Below are 16,564 nucleotides of genomic sequence, written 5' to 3'. Positions count from 1 at the left end.
AGAAATACAGTTTGTCTGTGGGTTCAACACTTAAGTTGAGTAGATATGAGCTACTAACATCTACATTGAGGTGAATTCCGCAGCATTGCAAATTCAGAATAAACTGGCACCACCTGATGACTCAGAACCTGAAAGGAAAATAAGGGAATAGTTCCCGCCTGCACCCGTATTTAAACTGAATTGTTATTTTTCACATCACTGATGGGCACTCTGATGTGAAATTCTGGCAACAGGAAGCTGAGTGCTACATTTGAGACACTAACAAAATAATGAGACAGAAAAGAAACTTGTTTCATTGCTAGCGATTTTCCAGGTTGCTGCCGTGGCCATAAGCAGAGCTGTTTTTAATCTTTAAGAAATGAAAAGTGACATCCTGTCACCTAGAATGAAGGACTTGTCATGGTGATACATCCAGAATGAATATCATGTATCTTCCTTAGGGCAGTTACTGGAAAGCTAGAGATGATATAGGTGTCGAAGTAGACCACCAAGGTCATTCTGTGCTCTAATATCCCCTTCATTGGGTGCTAATAGAATTCTCTATCAAATTTAAGATTTCCCTTATCACCGGGACCTTGAATTGGCCTTCCAAGAAGGAATACTTGACTCCTTCTCCCTCTCAACCAATCATCGTTCAGCTGATATACAACAGCTCTCTGTGCCAGAGTTAATAGAATGGAATGGGGAATTAGAATAGAAACATAGAATTCGAGACGAATAGATCATCTGCTTCAGACCTCCCTCCAGGCAGACCCCTTTTCCAGCCAGTAAATGACTAAACTATCCAGGACGAATGAATGTCAGTTCTTTTTCTTTTTTAAGATATGTCTGAGGATGAAGGCTCTTTGGGGGTTTTATTACCTTGATAGTTAAGGGGTTCTTCCTTACCTACAGCTGAAATCATTTTTAAAGCCGATTTGTTTTGGTTGTGTTTCATTTTGTTTTTTTCATCTTTGGTCATGGAGAACATCTGTTAAGTAATTCCTTGGCTGCTTCTTCTCTGAGCTAACTCTATTTTTTTTTTATGGTGTATGATAAATGTTTACTATTGTGCCAGGCACCGTACTAAGCACCAGGGTAGATAGAAGATAATCAGGTTGGACACAGTCACTGTCTCACATAGGGCTCACAGTCTCAATCCCCATTTTATAGGTGAAGTAACCCAGGCGCTAAAAAGTGACTTGCCCAAAGTCATGCAGTGGACGAATGGCGGAGCTGGGATTAGAACCCAGGTCCTTCTGACTCCCAGGCCCATGCTCTATCCACTAGGCCATGCTACTTAGAACAGTGTTCAGGGCTTAGAACAGTGCTTGGCACATAGTAAGTGCTTAACAAATACCATTATTATTACTTCTCTATCTTTAACCTTTCCTCCTGAATCCATTTTCCATTTCTTTCTTTTTGTCCTCCTTCATTGGATCCTCTCTGGTTTCTTTAGATCATTTTTAAAGCTGGAGCATGACATATCTCCTCATAAGGGTCTCCTCGGTTTAGGGTTGTAGCGGAAAGACCATTTTCCAGATCGGGCAGGTCCCATTCTTCTTATAACACCCCAGCGACCCGTCGGCTTTTTAAGTAATGCTACGACATTGCTCGGCCTTGGCTTTGCTCGCTTGTTCTTTTGCTAACCTGGTGCCGAGCCTGTACCGCTCATTCTGTATTCGGTGAGTTGGTCTTTTTGGACTCTCTTCTCTTTGGCTCTGTTGAACTCCATCTGTTTTTTTGGGTTTATCCTCATCCTTTCCAATTTGCATAGGTCACTCTGCATTTTCTTCTTCTTTTGAAAAGAGCAAAGCAACTCGCTGCCATTTAGTGTCACCTGCAGGTCCGATGAGCAACTTACATGGAAATATAGGAGGTGGCCGTGTCGATGCAGAGCCTGAGAGGCTAATGTAATTCTGGGACGAGTGCCATGCTGATCAAACTATCATTGATTTGGGAGCCCCTTATCCTGTTGACACCTCTGGAAAAAGGAGGAGAAACAAGAATTAGCCAGGGCATTTTAGGTTAGCCATTGAATACGACGGCGTATTGGATTACAGATTTAAAAGACACAGACATGCCCTAAGAGGCATATGTTCTAAGTGATATCAACAAAACATTTCTGACATAAAATCGTCAGCTGAAATTGCAGCCTTGAAGGTAGAGAATTTCTTGACCTTTCTCCCCCCGCCATCTTACCAACTACCCCTCTGTAGGTGTGCTGCTTAACACTGTCACAAAAACTGCTGCAAATTTCTTAGAAAACCAGATTGATACTCAAAAGAATCAAAGTCAGAAGGTTTAGACCAAAGAGAATATTAAAAGTATTAGAAGGCAGGAGAGGGAATCAGCATAAGTAGTCACTAGGTAAACTCCTTGTGGACCTTCTAAATCTATTTTTTTGGACTGTGTTCTCCCAAGCGCTTAGAACAGTGCTCTTCACACAGTGTACCCTCCACAAATACCATTGATCTATTGACATCTAGACTCTTGTCGATCTCTGGTCAGTGTTTCGAGTCGGGGTCCAAAATATAGTACTACAAGATCAAGACAGAAAAGAGCTGAGGCTCCACCAGGTTTCTCCCTATTTCATATTTCCTTTCCTTGCTTACTGTGTGAAGAGCACTATACTAAGCGCTTGGGAGAGTACAATATAACGATAAACAGAGGCATTCACTCTCCAGTGACTCCCCAGCCAAGGCCTTCATTCCTACCAAAATAAATTCTTAATGAATTGTGTTAAACACCATTCTAAGCACGGGGTTAGGTACCAGTTAATTAGGGTGGGCACAGTCCCTGTCTCCCGCATAGGGGTCACATCTAAGAAGAAAGGAGAACAGGTGTCCCCATTTTACAGTTGAGGAGACTGAGGCACAGAGAAGGTAAGTGACTTGCCCACGGTTACACAGCAAGCAATTGGCAGAAGGGGGATTGGAACCCAGGTCCTTTTGACTCCCAGGCCCGGGGTCTCTCCACTGGGCCATGCTGCTTCTCATCTTATGGTTATCTCCCCCGTTCGATTTTGGGCGCTTCAGGGTTGTAGGTCCCACATCCTTAGCTATTGTACTAATTGTACCCATAGCCAGCACTCAAATACTCTCATTAATGGTCAGGATGATGACTGCAATGGGCAACTACTCTCTTTTTAGAGGTCAGAGTTAGCAAGCTGATCTAGGTATGTAATAATGTTAATAATGTTGGTATTTGTTAAGCGCTTACTATGTGCCGAGCACTGTTCTAAGCGCTGGGGTAGACATAGGGGAATCAGGTTGTCCCACGTGGGGCTCACAGTCTTAATCCCCATTTTACAGATGAGGGAACTGAGGCACAGAGAAGTTAAGTGACTTGCCCACAGTCACACAGCCTACAAATGGCAGAGCTGGGATTCGAACTCATGAGCCCTGACTCCAAAGCCCGTGCTCTTTCCACTGAGCCACGCTGCATAACTCAAGACAATCCAGGTTAGAGTTGTAGGAATGAAAATTTATACCAAGTAAGCTTTCAGAGGTTAAGATGTCATGCCAACTATGATATGTATGCAGCCTTCAGATTGTGAATTGGAATGTTTTTGCGTATTTCTTGTTGCCATTCTCAAATTGAGGGTCTTATTGAAAAATGTTTTTTTAAGGGTCAGTGTTAGTCTTCCGTATGGTACAAGTGCGTTACTTGTTTTGCTAATTCTTGTACGTGTTTTTTTTTTCTTCCAGAGTTGGGTAGATAAAGCAGAAAAGCAAGTGCTGCTCTCAGATACACTTGACCTTTCAGAGCTCTTTCACCCTGACACATTCCTTAATGCACTACGACAGGAAACTGCAAGGTAAGGTAGATAATTGATCTGTGGGTCCATGCTCTAGAGCAATTATCTTCCTTCTCATTCACCTTTGATTCCTAAACCTTGATTGCCGAGGAAGAAAACAAAGAGATTATACATCGAAATATTAGTAGGCACTCTGGTTTTCCTTGTTCTTTTAAGTAAATCAGATGATAGCTTTTAAAATAAGGAAAATTACTCCTTTTGATATGGTATCCATTTTCTTTAAAATTTATATTATGTAACAAATGAAAATAATGCAGTGGTTGGTTAACCTTTTAAGCATTTAAGAAATTGGCTCTTTTCTTCAAGAAGCAGCATGGACTAGTGGCAAGAGCATGGGCCTGGGAGTCAGAGGGCATTGGTTCTAATTCCGGCTCCACCACTTGTCTGCTGTGTGACCTTGGGCAAGCCACTTCTCTGTGCCTCAGTTACCTCAGCTGTAAAAATGGGGATTAAGACTGTGAGCCCTACATGGGACAACCTGATTACCTTGTATCTCCCCCGGTGCTTACAAAAGTGCTTCACACATAGTAAGCACTTGAAAAATACCATTATTATTATTATTCACACAGTACCTATTTCTTTAAAGATTGTTTGTACATTGAAACACTGCCTAGGCTATAGACTAAGTCCACCTTTTATAGGGTGTATGATTCCTTTCCAAATACTCGGGTTGCGAGTCAAAAGTGGGACAGGTATGTATCCAGTGTGACTATCTTAACTTTACCCCAGCCCTTAGCACAGTGTTTGGCATACGGTAAGTAATTTAACTGCCGTAAAAATGACAATACTAATAAGAATAATAATAATGACCGTGATCATTTCTTCTAGGGCTATGAGCTGTTCCATAGATGGTCTGAAATTTGTAGCTTCTTGGAAGGGTCGACTACAAGCAAAACTCCAAGTTAAGGTACTGGACTAATTCCAATTTTGAACTGCGGCTAAACGTAAACATTGCGTCGCATCTAGCAAAGAGCTAGCAAGGGTATAATAAAAGTGGTCAGGGCATCTCCTGTCTCACGGTAGCAGTACAACAGAGATCATCTTCTCTACTCACAATATAAATTCCCATTATCAGAACAAGGTGAAATCCATCCGGAAATTGCTTTTGTGGAAGAGTAGCATGACAACCCGAAGACATCACAGTCCAGCTCTCAGTTTAATGTCGGGTTTCCAAGTCTCACACGTATCAATCTTTGGTTTCCTGTTATTTGGAAGCTTGGACACAATAGGAGCATCATTGCCCCCATTAGGGCCAGCGTGATGAGTCCTGACATTTCAGACCCGGGTCCAGATTTGAATATAAGCATCCCTGCCATCACCCCCTTTTTTAGTGGTATTTGTTAAGTGCTCACTATGTGATAGACACCGTACTAAGCTTTGGGATAAATTTTCTGCTCATGCCTCTGTAACCTTAGCAGAGTTAAATCCACGTGCCTGGGTTCCTCCATCCGTTTAAAAAAAAAAAATGGAAATACCTGCATCTAGTTTATAGAGAGCACTCAAAGCTATTCAGAAGAAAGGTAATGCAGGTGAATTTTTTTTATGGTATTTGTTAAGCACTTACTATGTGGCAGGCACTGTAGTAAGTGGTGGGGTGGATACAAGTTAATCGGGTTGGACACAGTCCTCCTCCCACATGAGGTTCACCGTCTTAATCCCCATTTTATGGCTGAGGTACAGAGAAGTTAAGCGGTAATAGTAGTATAATCCGAAACTCACTTCGACTGCCCCTAAACATCAGTACTTGTTAGACCCCATTCTAATGGACTGTGGCATTCAGGACATCGAGAGTTTCTCAGATCTTCAGCTTGCACTTGAACGGGAATCAAATGTGTCGTATTGGGCCCGCCGCAGCAGTGCTGGCTGATCACACTGCTTCCGCCTCAGTCCCACGCGTCCCATGCCGGAAGCTCCTGGGGCAAGTGAAATGGCAATCTAAGGGGGCTGACCTGGAAACCAGTCGAGTTGTCCCGTGGTTTGAAGATGCAGCTGCAGCCAGGGCAATTGTACCTTTGGGTGTGTCATGAAGAGACCCCAGCTAGTGGGAGAGAATTTTTCTTGACTCAAAGTCAGCTTGGGGAAAGGGGAGGAGGCCTGGGGTATTAAGCCTTTTTTGGCAAGCCAGGGTGTGAGGTCCGAGAAGGCTAGGGGACTTAAGGACCACTGCTTGATTTATTATGCCTTTTGCCTGACTTCCTTAAACTCACCAGGATTTATCTAAGGCCTTAGACATGCAGGTCAATCTTCTGGTTGAATCAAGGACAATCAGGAAGATGTGAAGAGAATTACAGCATGGCGTCGTGAATAGAGCGCAGGCCTGGGAATCAGAAGGTCATGGTTCTAATCCTGGTTCTGCCCCTTGTCTAGGTAAATCACTTCACTTCTCTGTGCCTCATCTGTAAAATGAGGATTGAGGCTGTGAGCCCCAAGTGGGACAGGGACTGTATCCAACCTGATAACCTTCTATCTATCCCTGTGCTTAGTATAGTGCCTGGCACATAGTAACTGCTTAAATACCACAATTATTATTATTATAATCATCACATTTAAACTGCATCGACTCTTCAGGCTTCCAAAGGTCCTTTTCAATGAATTAATGTTTGAGAGTATTAAGCAGTGTTGCTTAAGCTGTGGGAGAATTCATTTTATAATAGAAAAATACAGTTTTATATTCTCACTGCTAAGAATCTTGGTTTCTCTCTGCTAAGTGTACTACTATTTATAATAATTTTGGTCCTGGTTAAGCATCTATAATGTGCCAAGAACTGTACTAAGTGCTGGGAAGATACAACAAAGTGATCAGATCCCACGGTCTAAGAAAGGAGAACAGGTACTGAATCCCCATTTTGCACATGAGAAAACTGAGGCACAGAGAAGCTGTGACTTGCAGTATAGCGGTGGAGCTGGGCTTAGAACCCAGGTCCTTCGACTCCCAGATACTTGTTACTAGTTTCCACTAGGCCATGCCATTTCTGGCTTTGAACAGGAGGCTGAGAAACAACAAATAACTAGAGGTCACAATCTGGCAGTTCCTTTGTTGCTTTTGGGTAAATACAGGGGAAAATTCCTTTGCAGAAGTTGAAAGAATGGGCCTAAAGGAGAGAGAGTGCATGGAGCAAACGTAACTCTAGGTGAGCAATGATTGACACTGTCACCAGGATCTTATCTATTTTTCAAAAATGCACCGTTAGACTTTGAGTAGCTTTATACAGACTTCTCCAGGTAAGTTCATCGTCCTTTTTGTATATGAGGTACTTGAGTTTCTCTATTTAAAAAGCCATAGAGAGCTGCGTTCAGTTCTCCAAAAGATGATGTCAAAACTTTCCAGCAGGAAGCCGTGGCTATCCAGTAATTGTGTTTGGGCTTTTTTTTCCCCCCGTCTCTTGGCACTGTTAATAAATGTTGATTTGGCAGTGGCCACTAGGTTTCCATTTATCTGATGCCAGGGACCTACAGTGACATAACTGATGACATTTACAGGTATTTTTTTGGAGCTTTGGTTGAGAACGAGGCCTGAGAAAGCCCTCTGGGAAGAACAGTCCAGCTCTCAGTTTAATGTCGGGTTTCCAAGTCTCACACGTATCATAATCTTTGGTTTCCTGTTATTTGGAAGCTTGGACACAATAAGAGCATCATTGCCCCTATTAGGGCCAATGTGATGAGTCCTGACATTTCAGACCCCGGTCCAGATTTGAATATTTTATGTTTCCACGGCAGATCAGCGGCTTGCAACTGGAAGGATGCAGTTTTGACGGAAATCAACTGTCAGAAAACCAGCATGACTCCCCCAGCGTGTCATCAATGCTCCCTTGTTACATGGCCTGGATTCCTCAGGTACTAAATTCTTAATCGACAACTTTAAAGTTGTATAATGCACTTTGTGTAGTAGTTTTCCAACAGGATTCCTTGACCTCTTTTTCAGAGACATCACATCTCCAACTTAACAAGCTTTTCTGAACAGCACTGTCTGTTTCTTGTTGTTGCGGAGGGATTTTTTTTTGTTTTGTTTCGTTTTATCCCATTACGGGATCAGATTTGTTCTAGTCATTAGGCGGGGAGTATTTTATAGCCCATTAGAAGAAGCAAAATCTTTGGGAAAATGCTGCATAAAGCATTATTCTTTTTAATGTCCCTTCTTTGAAAGCTCAGGAGAATATAAAACTCAGAACTTGGCTCAGGGAAAATGATGAGGTAGAATTAATGATTTAAAAATATATTTCTAAGCACCCATCCAAATAAAAAGTAAAATCCGAGTTAAAAAAATAAAACCAAGTAACCTTCGAAACATCACTTCCTTTACTCAAAGGAAGTAGTTCCAGTAAATCTCTGCAATTCACAGATACTTTTCCAGTTAATAATTGTTTTGGTAGGAAGCAATGCAGCAAAGTAACACACACATCCAGAAATTTTCTTAAAACCAGAATAATAACTTCAATCTCTTAATCTAATTTCAGAAAAGGCAAACCAACACACTCCATGAGTTACAAAGAGGTAACTTCCGATGAACCTAACACTTATTTCTTTGAAAAATTTACATCAGTAATTAGCAAAAGCTACAGATGCATCAGTCAGAATAAAAATGGAATATCACCTCCTTGTCATTTTCCTCTAAGTAGAGCTTACAGAAGTGCTGTAACCTACCCTACTATTTAAGCATTCACTCACCTACAGATCAATTTTCTTTTCTCCTCTTCTTTCTGTAAATAATTTTGTTTCGGTCTCCTCTGCTAGACTCTAAGGTCCTGGAGGCCAGGTATTGTGTCTTGAAAAGGAGCATGGCCTAGTGGATAAAGCAAGGGGTTTGGGAGTCAGAAGAACCTGAGATAGTCATTCAATCATATTTATTGAGTGTTTACTATGTGCAGAACACTGTTCTAAGCGCTTGGGAGAGTACAGTATAAGAATGAACAGACATTTGCTGATTGCAATGAGCTTACAGTCTAGAGAGGGAGACAGACTTTAATATAAATTACAGATACATACATAAGTGCGGCTCTGCCGATTGTCTTCTGTGTGACCCTGGGCAAGTCGCTTCACTTCTCTGTGCTTCAGTTACCTCATATGGAAAAAGGTGATTAAGATTAGGAGCCCCATGTGGGACAGGGACTGTGTCCAACCCGATTTGCTTGTATCTATCGATCTATCCCAGCACTAAAAACAGTGTCTAGCACATAATAAGCACTTTAAAAATACCACAATTATTATTCTTACTCTCCCAAGTGCTTAGTACAACGTACTGCTGCACACTGAATAAAAACTATTGATTGAGTCTGTAATCTGTTCAGCCTAGATGTTCAGAGTTGAAAAAGTGTAGTGATTTCCACAACAATTTTGTCAGCAAAGATCAAAAATAGGATTACTTCAGTACAGATACAATGAATGAATCTTTCAAAGTGAGAATATTTAAAATATGTAAACCTGTGAGAACCAAAAAGGAAAAAAAACACAGAAATTTCACCTAAACAGAAGAGGAATTTGCAGTTCCTGTTTGGCTGCTTGTTTGAATACAGGCACAGACAAACTGTGCACTAAAGTCAAAACAGCTATCACGGTTTCAAGGTGAAGGGAGAAAACTCAGTATATGTCAGGCTAGTTAGGGAACTGAATTAATTCCATAATACCTAAATAGCAGTTACTATCATCCTTTGAGGCGACAGAAAATGCAGACAAACCACGAAAGCATAGTGAGTTCCCCTAGAAGAAAAAGACGAGGGGTTGAAACTGCCTAAAAGTATGTCAAACTAAAGTGGAAATTCAATATAAACTAGTGGAGGAGACAGTTTGCACTGGGCTGTGGGGATTTCATCACATTTTACAGTTGCTGTAGCCACAGGAATTCTATTCCTGTATAGGTTCAAAAGAAGGAGATTTTACTGTTTGTTTTTACCAATGAACAATTTGGTAGGGTTTTTTTTCTCCCTTTTCCCATTCTTGATTTTCTCTGAAGTGATAGCAGATGTTTCAGCTGAGATTGAGAGGAAACTTCCCTTATGTTCTGTTTTTTTTTTTCATCGGTTCCATCATATAAAATCGCCTTGCCTCTAATGACAAGATGGAGTCCTTCCTATTTTCATCTGCAAAAACTCCAAGCGGCTTTCCTTTACCGAAAGGTCACGGAACCGTATACTAAAATGAACATACGAAATGTTTATAATAGTGAGTGATCTGCTGACCAAGTCTGGTAGGTCAGAACCAAACTGCAGCAGAAATCAACACTAAGTACAATTTCCTTCTGACAATTAGAATAATAATGATATTTGTTTAGCATTTACTATGTGCCAAGCAGTGTTCTAAGCGCTGGGTAGATACAAGGTAATCAGGTTGTCTCACATGGGCTCACAGTTTTAATCCCGCATTTACAGATGAGGAAACAGGCACAAAGAAGTGAAGTGCTTGCTCAAAGTCACACAGCTGACAAGTGGCAGAGTCAGAATTAGAACCCACAACCTCTGATTCCCAAGCCCGTGCTCTTTCCACTAAGCCACGCTGCTTCTAGTTATATGTTGAGAGTACAAACTTATTCAGAAATAGCATTTGACAAGTTAAATGGCACACCCTGAATACAACTCTTTAGTTTAGAGAATCCAGTTAGCCTCTGTAAGTTTATTGGAATATTGAGTTTCTGAACTCTTTTCTCACTTTTTTTTCCTCTCGATAGTTACATTCCACTTTACCTCTATTCTTCATCAAAAAATGTACTTTCAGCTTTCAGGTCCCAGGGAATTATGCCCATAGATCATTCTCAGCTAACCCTTTTGTTGTCCTTAATAGAAGCCCACACAAATCTGATCTTGGGGCAATAGCAATAGGATCGTTTCCAAGCCTTTCAAAGTTGCCAGGGGTGAGGGTCAGAGGGGAGTTAAAAAAAGAAAACAAAAACACAATCCATAATCGTTTTCAGAAATCACAGCTCACAAAGAACGTGAGAAAGGAAGAGGGAAATAAGTTGATCGGAGTTGCCGAGAGCGGCAGTCATTCCACGTGTAACCTTGACTTTCAAGCAATGTGTCAACAAATGTTGGTTCTTAGGCCATACTGCACTTTTCTGATTTAAATATACCACAGTATCACTTTGCTTTCTTGGCCCTTTCCAGCTTCACTTACTGAGTCAGTGGCTTTTGAGCAATTGAAATTCAAGATTTCTGATTTAAAGATGCCACAGATGTTTCATCTGAAGAGGGCAGGTGCCTCATAAGGATTCTGTAACACTTAGAACTATTTAACAACTCATCTTTGGCAATAATTTAGATTCTGACAACAAATCCATAAATGACATCTTCCTAAGGAAGAAAAAAGGATGTCATTTTGTTAAAATGACAACACGGGATTGGTCAAACAGAAGGAACCAACCAACCAGCTGCTCCTTTGACCATCTAATGACACCGCTTTGCTCAAAGGACATTATTTGGGAACTGTAATAGAAGTGACAATGTCAGGAAGAGGAGAAGGAAGCCCCCATCATGACTGTAAGCTCGTTGGGGCCCGGGAATGTGTCTGTTTCTTGTTCTGTCAGTCTGTCAGTCTCTCCCAAATAGTACAGTGCTCTGCAAAGAGAAAGTGCCCTATAAATACAGCTGACTGACTGTACCTTCCCTGGCAGACGCCCAACATTGGCCTTGCAGGAGACCAGCCTGGTCTGCAAACGAGAGCAACAAAGACACACAAATACCTTCTGTGGGTATATCATCATTCCTTTTCCAAAGCCAAAGGGGCTCACCCTTCCATTTTGACTTCAGGCCACACTTTTTCTCCCTCCCTCTCCCCCAGCACCACACAGACATCCCCAAGTAGAAATGGAGTCTCGAGAGACTCATGTGGCCCCTTCGTGACACTGAGGCAGTTTTCATCCCAGATCACTAACGCACTTCAGTGCCCTGAAAGAGTCGGCCCCGACAGAGCTGAGACGGTACCACTGCCCCATGCACAAATATGTCTGTAATATAAGGAGGGGAAAGTGCAACTGTCTCCATTCTACACATGGAGAAGCAGCAATCGTGTAAATAACTAATGGGTTCCTAATTCACTGCCCCAGAACAGCTCCTCTGCCAACTTATCACCAGGTATTCAGGCAGAGCAAGCTGTTCATCCCAAAGTCAAACTCTGCCATTGCTGTCTTTTTTAAGGGGAGAATAATTGGTCACCTAACAGATTTATAACCAGCAAGAATAGATTGAAAATAATGTGTTCTCAAGCTTTGTATATCCACTACCTTGTAAGTGTATGAAAAAATATATTCCCTCTAGACTGTAACCTGGTTGTGGGCATGGATTGAGTCCCTTTCTTCTTGTATTGTCCTCTCCTAAGCACTTAGTACAGTGCTCTGCACATAGTAAGCATTCAAGAAATGCAAACTGAATGAATGTTTACAGTATATTGTGTACACAATATAATTGTTTATCTAGTATTACATTATAATTGCTCTTCATATTCAGAGATGGTATGGCTGGTAGGGTCACTAAATAGCTCTGTAGCTGGAAAGACAGATGTCCATTCTTCCTGCATAGGTTGACCTTTTGTTTTTAACTTCTAAGTGCAGTATTATAGCAATGGTTCCATCCATTTTTTTTTCTTTCTCTGCAATGCTATTAGGAGTTAAAGTTTTGTATTAAAAACCTAAGGGAAATGCTTCCCCACAAAAAGCAATTCAAAAATAACTAGACACTCTAAACAGAAAAAAGTGTTTCAAAATATTCATTGTTTGCATGTAGTCCTGTTTCCTGTTTTGAGATATTTATTTTTACCCTAATAGCCCTCCTAACACATGCCTATTTAAATGTACGTTACCACTTTAATTTCCTATCTTTTTCTGTTATAAATATCAATTCTCCTTAGTCTTGATTCACAAAAATTTTAAAAGCAGGTCTGAGTCCTTAGGGCTTTAGGAATATTTTGATATATTTTGTAACAATTAAACTTAGTTACAATTAAAATTAGTAAGCGCTCAAATACCATTGATGGTGATGATGCTTTATCATTCCTTACTAACAGGAAATGGTTTGTAGCCATCGTGCCACTTGGTGGCCTTCACTTGCCATCTCTGCCGATGTAAATGACTTTCTGCTTGTTCAACAGGACGCGTACGGTCCTTATTCCCCGGAGGAATGCATCTCCTTGCCTGTCTATACCAGTGCCGAGAGGGAGCAGGTGGTGACCAACATTGATGTGCCCTGTGGAGGCCATCCAGACCAGTGGATTCAGTGCGGCGCCGCCCTGTTTTTAAAGAATCAGTAGTGGCAAAGGACGGCAGGCCTCGCCGAGACACCTCTGAAGACCTCAGCTCCACCGTCTCCATCTGAAAGGTGAATTTTCCATACCGGGCCGCATTCCCAGACTGAGGAAAGCATTTGAATTTTCTCTGGAGAGAGATGATCTAAGGAAACTTTTTTCTGTTCAGAGAACACCCTAGTTCTACGACGCTCGTGCTGAATACACAAATCACTAACTGGTAAAGAGCGCTTCCCTTTAATGCCGTGTCATTCCTGTTAAAATGTTGCTCCACTACGACAAGACTGAATAGAGCGAATTTTGGGATTCATTGATGTACATTCCTCTGCCGAGCCTTTTTATCAAAGGTATTTAATAAAAGATAAGCTCTCCAATAAGATGCTTTTAGTCTTAAAATGATACTCGAGCGGTGTTTTATTCTAAAAACCCACTAAAGTTAAAAGGGTAATTCATAATGCATTGCTGGCAAACCAACGAGAGGAAGCATATGTGTTATCCGGGCAATAATGACGAGGCAAACCTGGGTTTATTCTCCAAGCTCAGCTCCTTTCAAGATCTAACGTCTGGAGAGGCGCATCCAGCCCCGCTGTCAGCAGAGCCTGGAAAGATGGAAAGCTCCCTAGACTCCCCCTCTCCGGCTGCCAGGATAATAATAATAATCATAATGATGATAGTATTTAAGTGCTTACTATGTGCCAAGCACTGTTCTAAGCCCCGGGGGAGATATGAGGTTATCAGGTTGTCCCAGGTGGGTCTCACCGTCTTAATCCCCATAGTACAGATGAGGTAACTGAGGCACAGAGAAGTTAAATGACTTTTCCAGAGTCACACGGTTGACAAGTGGCAGAGCCGGGATTAGAACCCACGACCTCTGACTCCCAAGCCCGGGCTCTTTCCACTAAGCCACACTCCAGGGAATGGGGAGGGGGCCACGGGGGGGATGAGGAGCAGAGGGAGACCATCCTGTCTCTAGTTGTTGCCACATTGGCAAGAGCATGGGCTTGAGAGTCAGAGGACGTGGGTTCTGATCCCGGCTCTGCCACTTGACTGCTGTGTGACCTTGGACAAGTCACTTCACTTCTCTGTGCTTCAGCTGCATCACCTGTAAAACGGGGACGGAGAGCTTACAGTCCACAGTCTTCATGTCCTATATGAAAGGAAGGAACCTTTAAGACACACTGGATACGTGGTTACCCTTGACAGTAGAAAGCGTAAGTGCTTACGGTATTGCTGTCCCTGGTTTGGAGTTAAGCGATGTGGCCTGGTGGAAAGAGCACAGAGCTGGGACTTAGGAGACCTGGGTTCTACTCCCAGCTCCGCCGCTTGCCTGCCTTGTGACCGTGGGCAAGTCATTTCTGTAAACTCAATGTGGGCAGGGAACGTGTCTGCTCTCTCTGTTGCAGTGTAGTCTCCCACACACTTAGTACAGTGCTCTCTCTGCATGTAGTAAGTGCTCAATAAATACCACTGATGCAACTTTCCTGTGCCTCCATTTCCTCAGATGTAAAATGGGGATTAAATACCTGCTCTCCCTCCTACTTAGGATTCAAAGTCTTATGTGGGACAGGGGATGTGTCTCCCGTGATTGTATCTACCCCAGCATTTGCCTCAGCAGCACGACCTAATGGTTAGAGCACAGGCCTGGGAATCAGAAGGACCTCGATTCTAATCCTGGCTGCCACTTGTCTGCTGTGTGACCTCGGGCAAGTCACTTCACTCCTCCGGTCCTCAATGACCTCATCTGGAAAATGGGGATTCGGACCGGGCGCTTGGTGTGGGACCGGGATTGTGTCTAACCTGATTAGCTTGTATCTACCCCCAGCTCTTAGCACAGTGCCTGGCACATATTCAGCGCTTAAAAAATACCACAAAAAATGCCTACAGCTGAGAACATAAATGGAGTCAAAGAGCAGCACGCTTTTAAGCCTTCAGCGCCCAGTGAGTTACCTCAGCCTCTCCCAAACCTTAATCCTTAGAAAATGACATTGGATTTACAGAACGTTCCCTACTTCCTCCCCACGAAGCTACCTAAGCGGTCCACTCCATGGAAAATCACGGTTACCTATTGTTCAGAGGAAAAACCATCAATTTTAAGACTACCGTCTTTGAAGGAGGAAATTTCCTTCATCGGACTCAACTGCACCAGGGGGAATCTATTGTTTCTTCAAACCCAGGGCCACCCAGAGGGCAAGGGAACAACAGATCGCTTCACTTCAAAGGCAGGAAGGGCCTGAGTTCAGGACACTGGACTGGGGTGGGGGGTTGACATTTCCCTGATTTTTCATACTCCTCTTCGTCCCTGTGTCCCCCCCCCCCCCCCCCCCATCCGGGAGAGTTCAACGAGTAAGCGGAGGGGAAACACGGACTTGGCTAGAGTAAATACCTCAATAAGGCAGGCAGGAAGGGGCTTTATTTTGGAGCTGTGCACTGTGAGCCCTGAGAATCAGTGGAAGGGAGTCAGACCCTCCGGGCGAAAGGAAGAGGAGGAGACCTACTGTGGAAAACCACGACCCTCGCTCAGGTGAGAAAATAGATCTCAGAAGGCGGCAGTCGCGGAAGAAGAATCAATCAGTGGGTGATTGAATGATGTTTTGGAAGTAGGTAAAGGCCTGTTACTCAGCTTGGTTTGACTGTCCTCTGACCCTCCCCCCAGTGCATGACAAAATGGAGGTGCACCTCCTCCCTCAGTCTCCCACTGACATTCTGAACATTTGCCGGGGACTTTTCTTAGCTACCGCAGGATTTTTTGACAAATGAAAACAAGTAAGGATCATAGGACTTCCACTACTAACTTTCTTGCTTCCTCCTCCAAAAGCTGCTTGGAACAACAGCATTCAAAGAACTTTTTCTCCACTGTAGGGATCTTAATGGCAAACAGGAATGGAGTGCTTGCTATGCTGACCCCTGTACAAAGTGATTTTTTTTTATGGTTTGTTAAGCGCTGTGGGCCAGGCACTGTTCTAAGCACTGGGGTGGATACAAGGTAATCAGGTTGGGTCCAGTCCCTGTCCTAAATGAGGCTCCCAGTCTTCATCCCCATTTTACAGGGAGGTAACTGAGGCCCAGAGTAGTTAAGTGATTTGCCCAAGGTCACACAGCAGGCAAGTGACAGAGCCAGGACTAGAACCTAGGTCTTCCCGACTCCCAAGCCTGTGCTCCATCCATTGAATACAATTAATCAGTAGATGGTATTTACTGAGTGCCTTCTGTGTGCAGAGCACTGAACTAAGTGCTGGAGGAGCTGGTAGACATGATCCCTGCCCTCAGAGACTTTACAAGCTAGGGCGTGATTGTTTGCCACCTCTTTCCCAGGAGCTGCTCTGCCTTTTGGAGTCAGGATTCCAAACTCCAGGTAATGATCAATCAACGGTATTTACTGAGTGCTTTCTATGTGCAGAGAACTGTTCTAAGGGCTTGGGAAAGTTCTACAACCCAGCCCACACACTTCGCTCCTCTAATGCCAACCTACTCACTTTACCTCCATCTCTTCTATGTTGCCGCAGACCTCTCAAGTCCTGCCTCCGGCCTGGAATGCCTTCC

General features: G+C 43.0%; 1 protein-coding gene across 1 annotated transcript in view; it reads left to right on the top strand.

Moving 5' to 3' along the window:
* The window catches only part of DYNC2H1 (dynein cytoplasmic 2 heavy chain 1), a 194,561-nt gene extending 181,138 nt beyond the window's left edge, over window positions 1-13,423 (top strand). Inside the window, 4 exon segments of the mRNA XM_007666838.4 lie at window positions 3,690-3,799; window positions 4,628-4,706; window positions 7,517-7,633; window positions 12,872-13,423. Of these exon segments, the coding sequence (XP_007665028.2) occupies window positions 3,690-3,799; window positions 4,628-4,706; window positions 7,517-7,633; window positions 12,872-13,030 (465 nt within the window). The 3' untranslated portion in view covers window positions 13,031-13,423.
* The last annotated feature ends 3,141 nt before the right edge of the window (window positions 13,424-16,564 follow it).

The sequence above is a fragment of the Ornithorhynchus anatinus genome, chromosome 20 (assembly GCF_004115215.2).
Source record: "Ornithorhynchus anatinus isolate Pmale09 chromosome 20, mOrnAna1.pri.v4, whole genome shotgun sequence".
NCBI lineage: Eukaryota > Metazoa > Chordata > Mammalia > Monotremata > Ornithorhynchidae > Ornithorhynchus > Ornithorhynchus anatinus.
The sequence above is the reverse complement of the archived record's forward strand: the minus strand, read 5'-3'. Positions and strand labels throughout refer to the sequence as shown.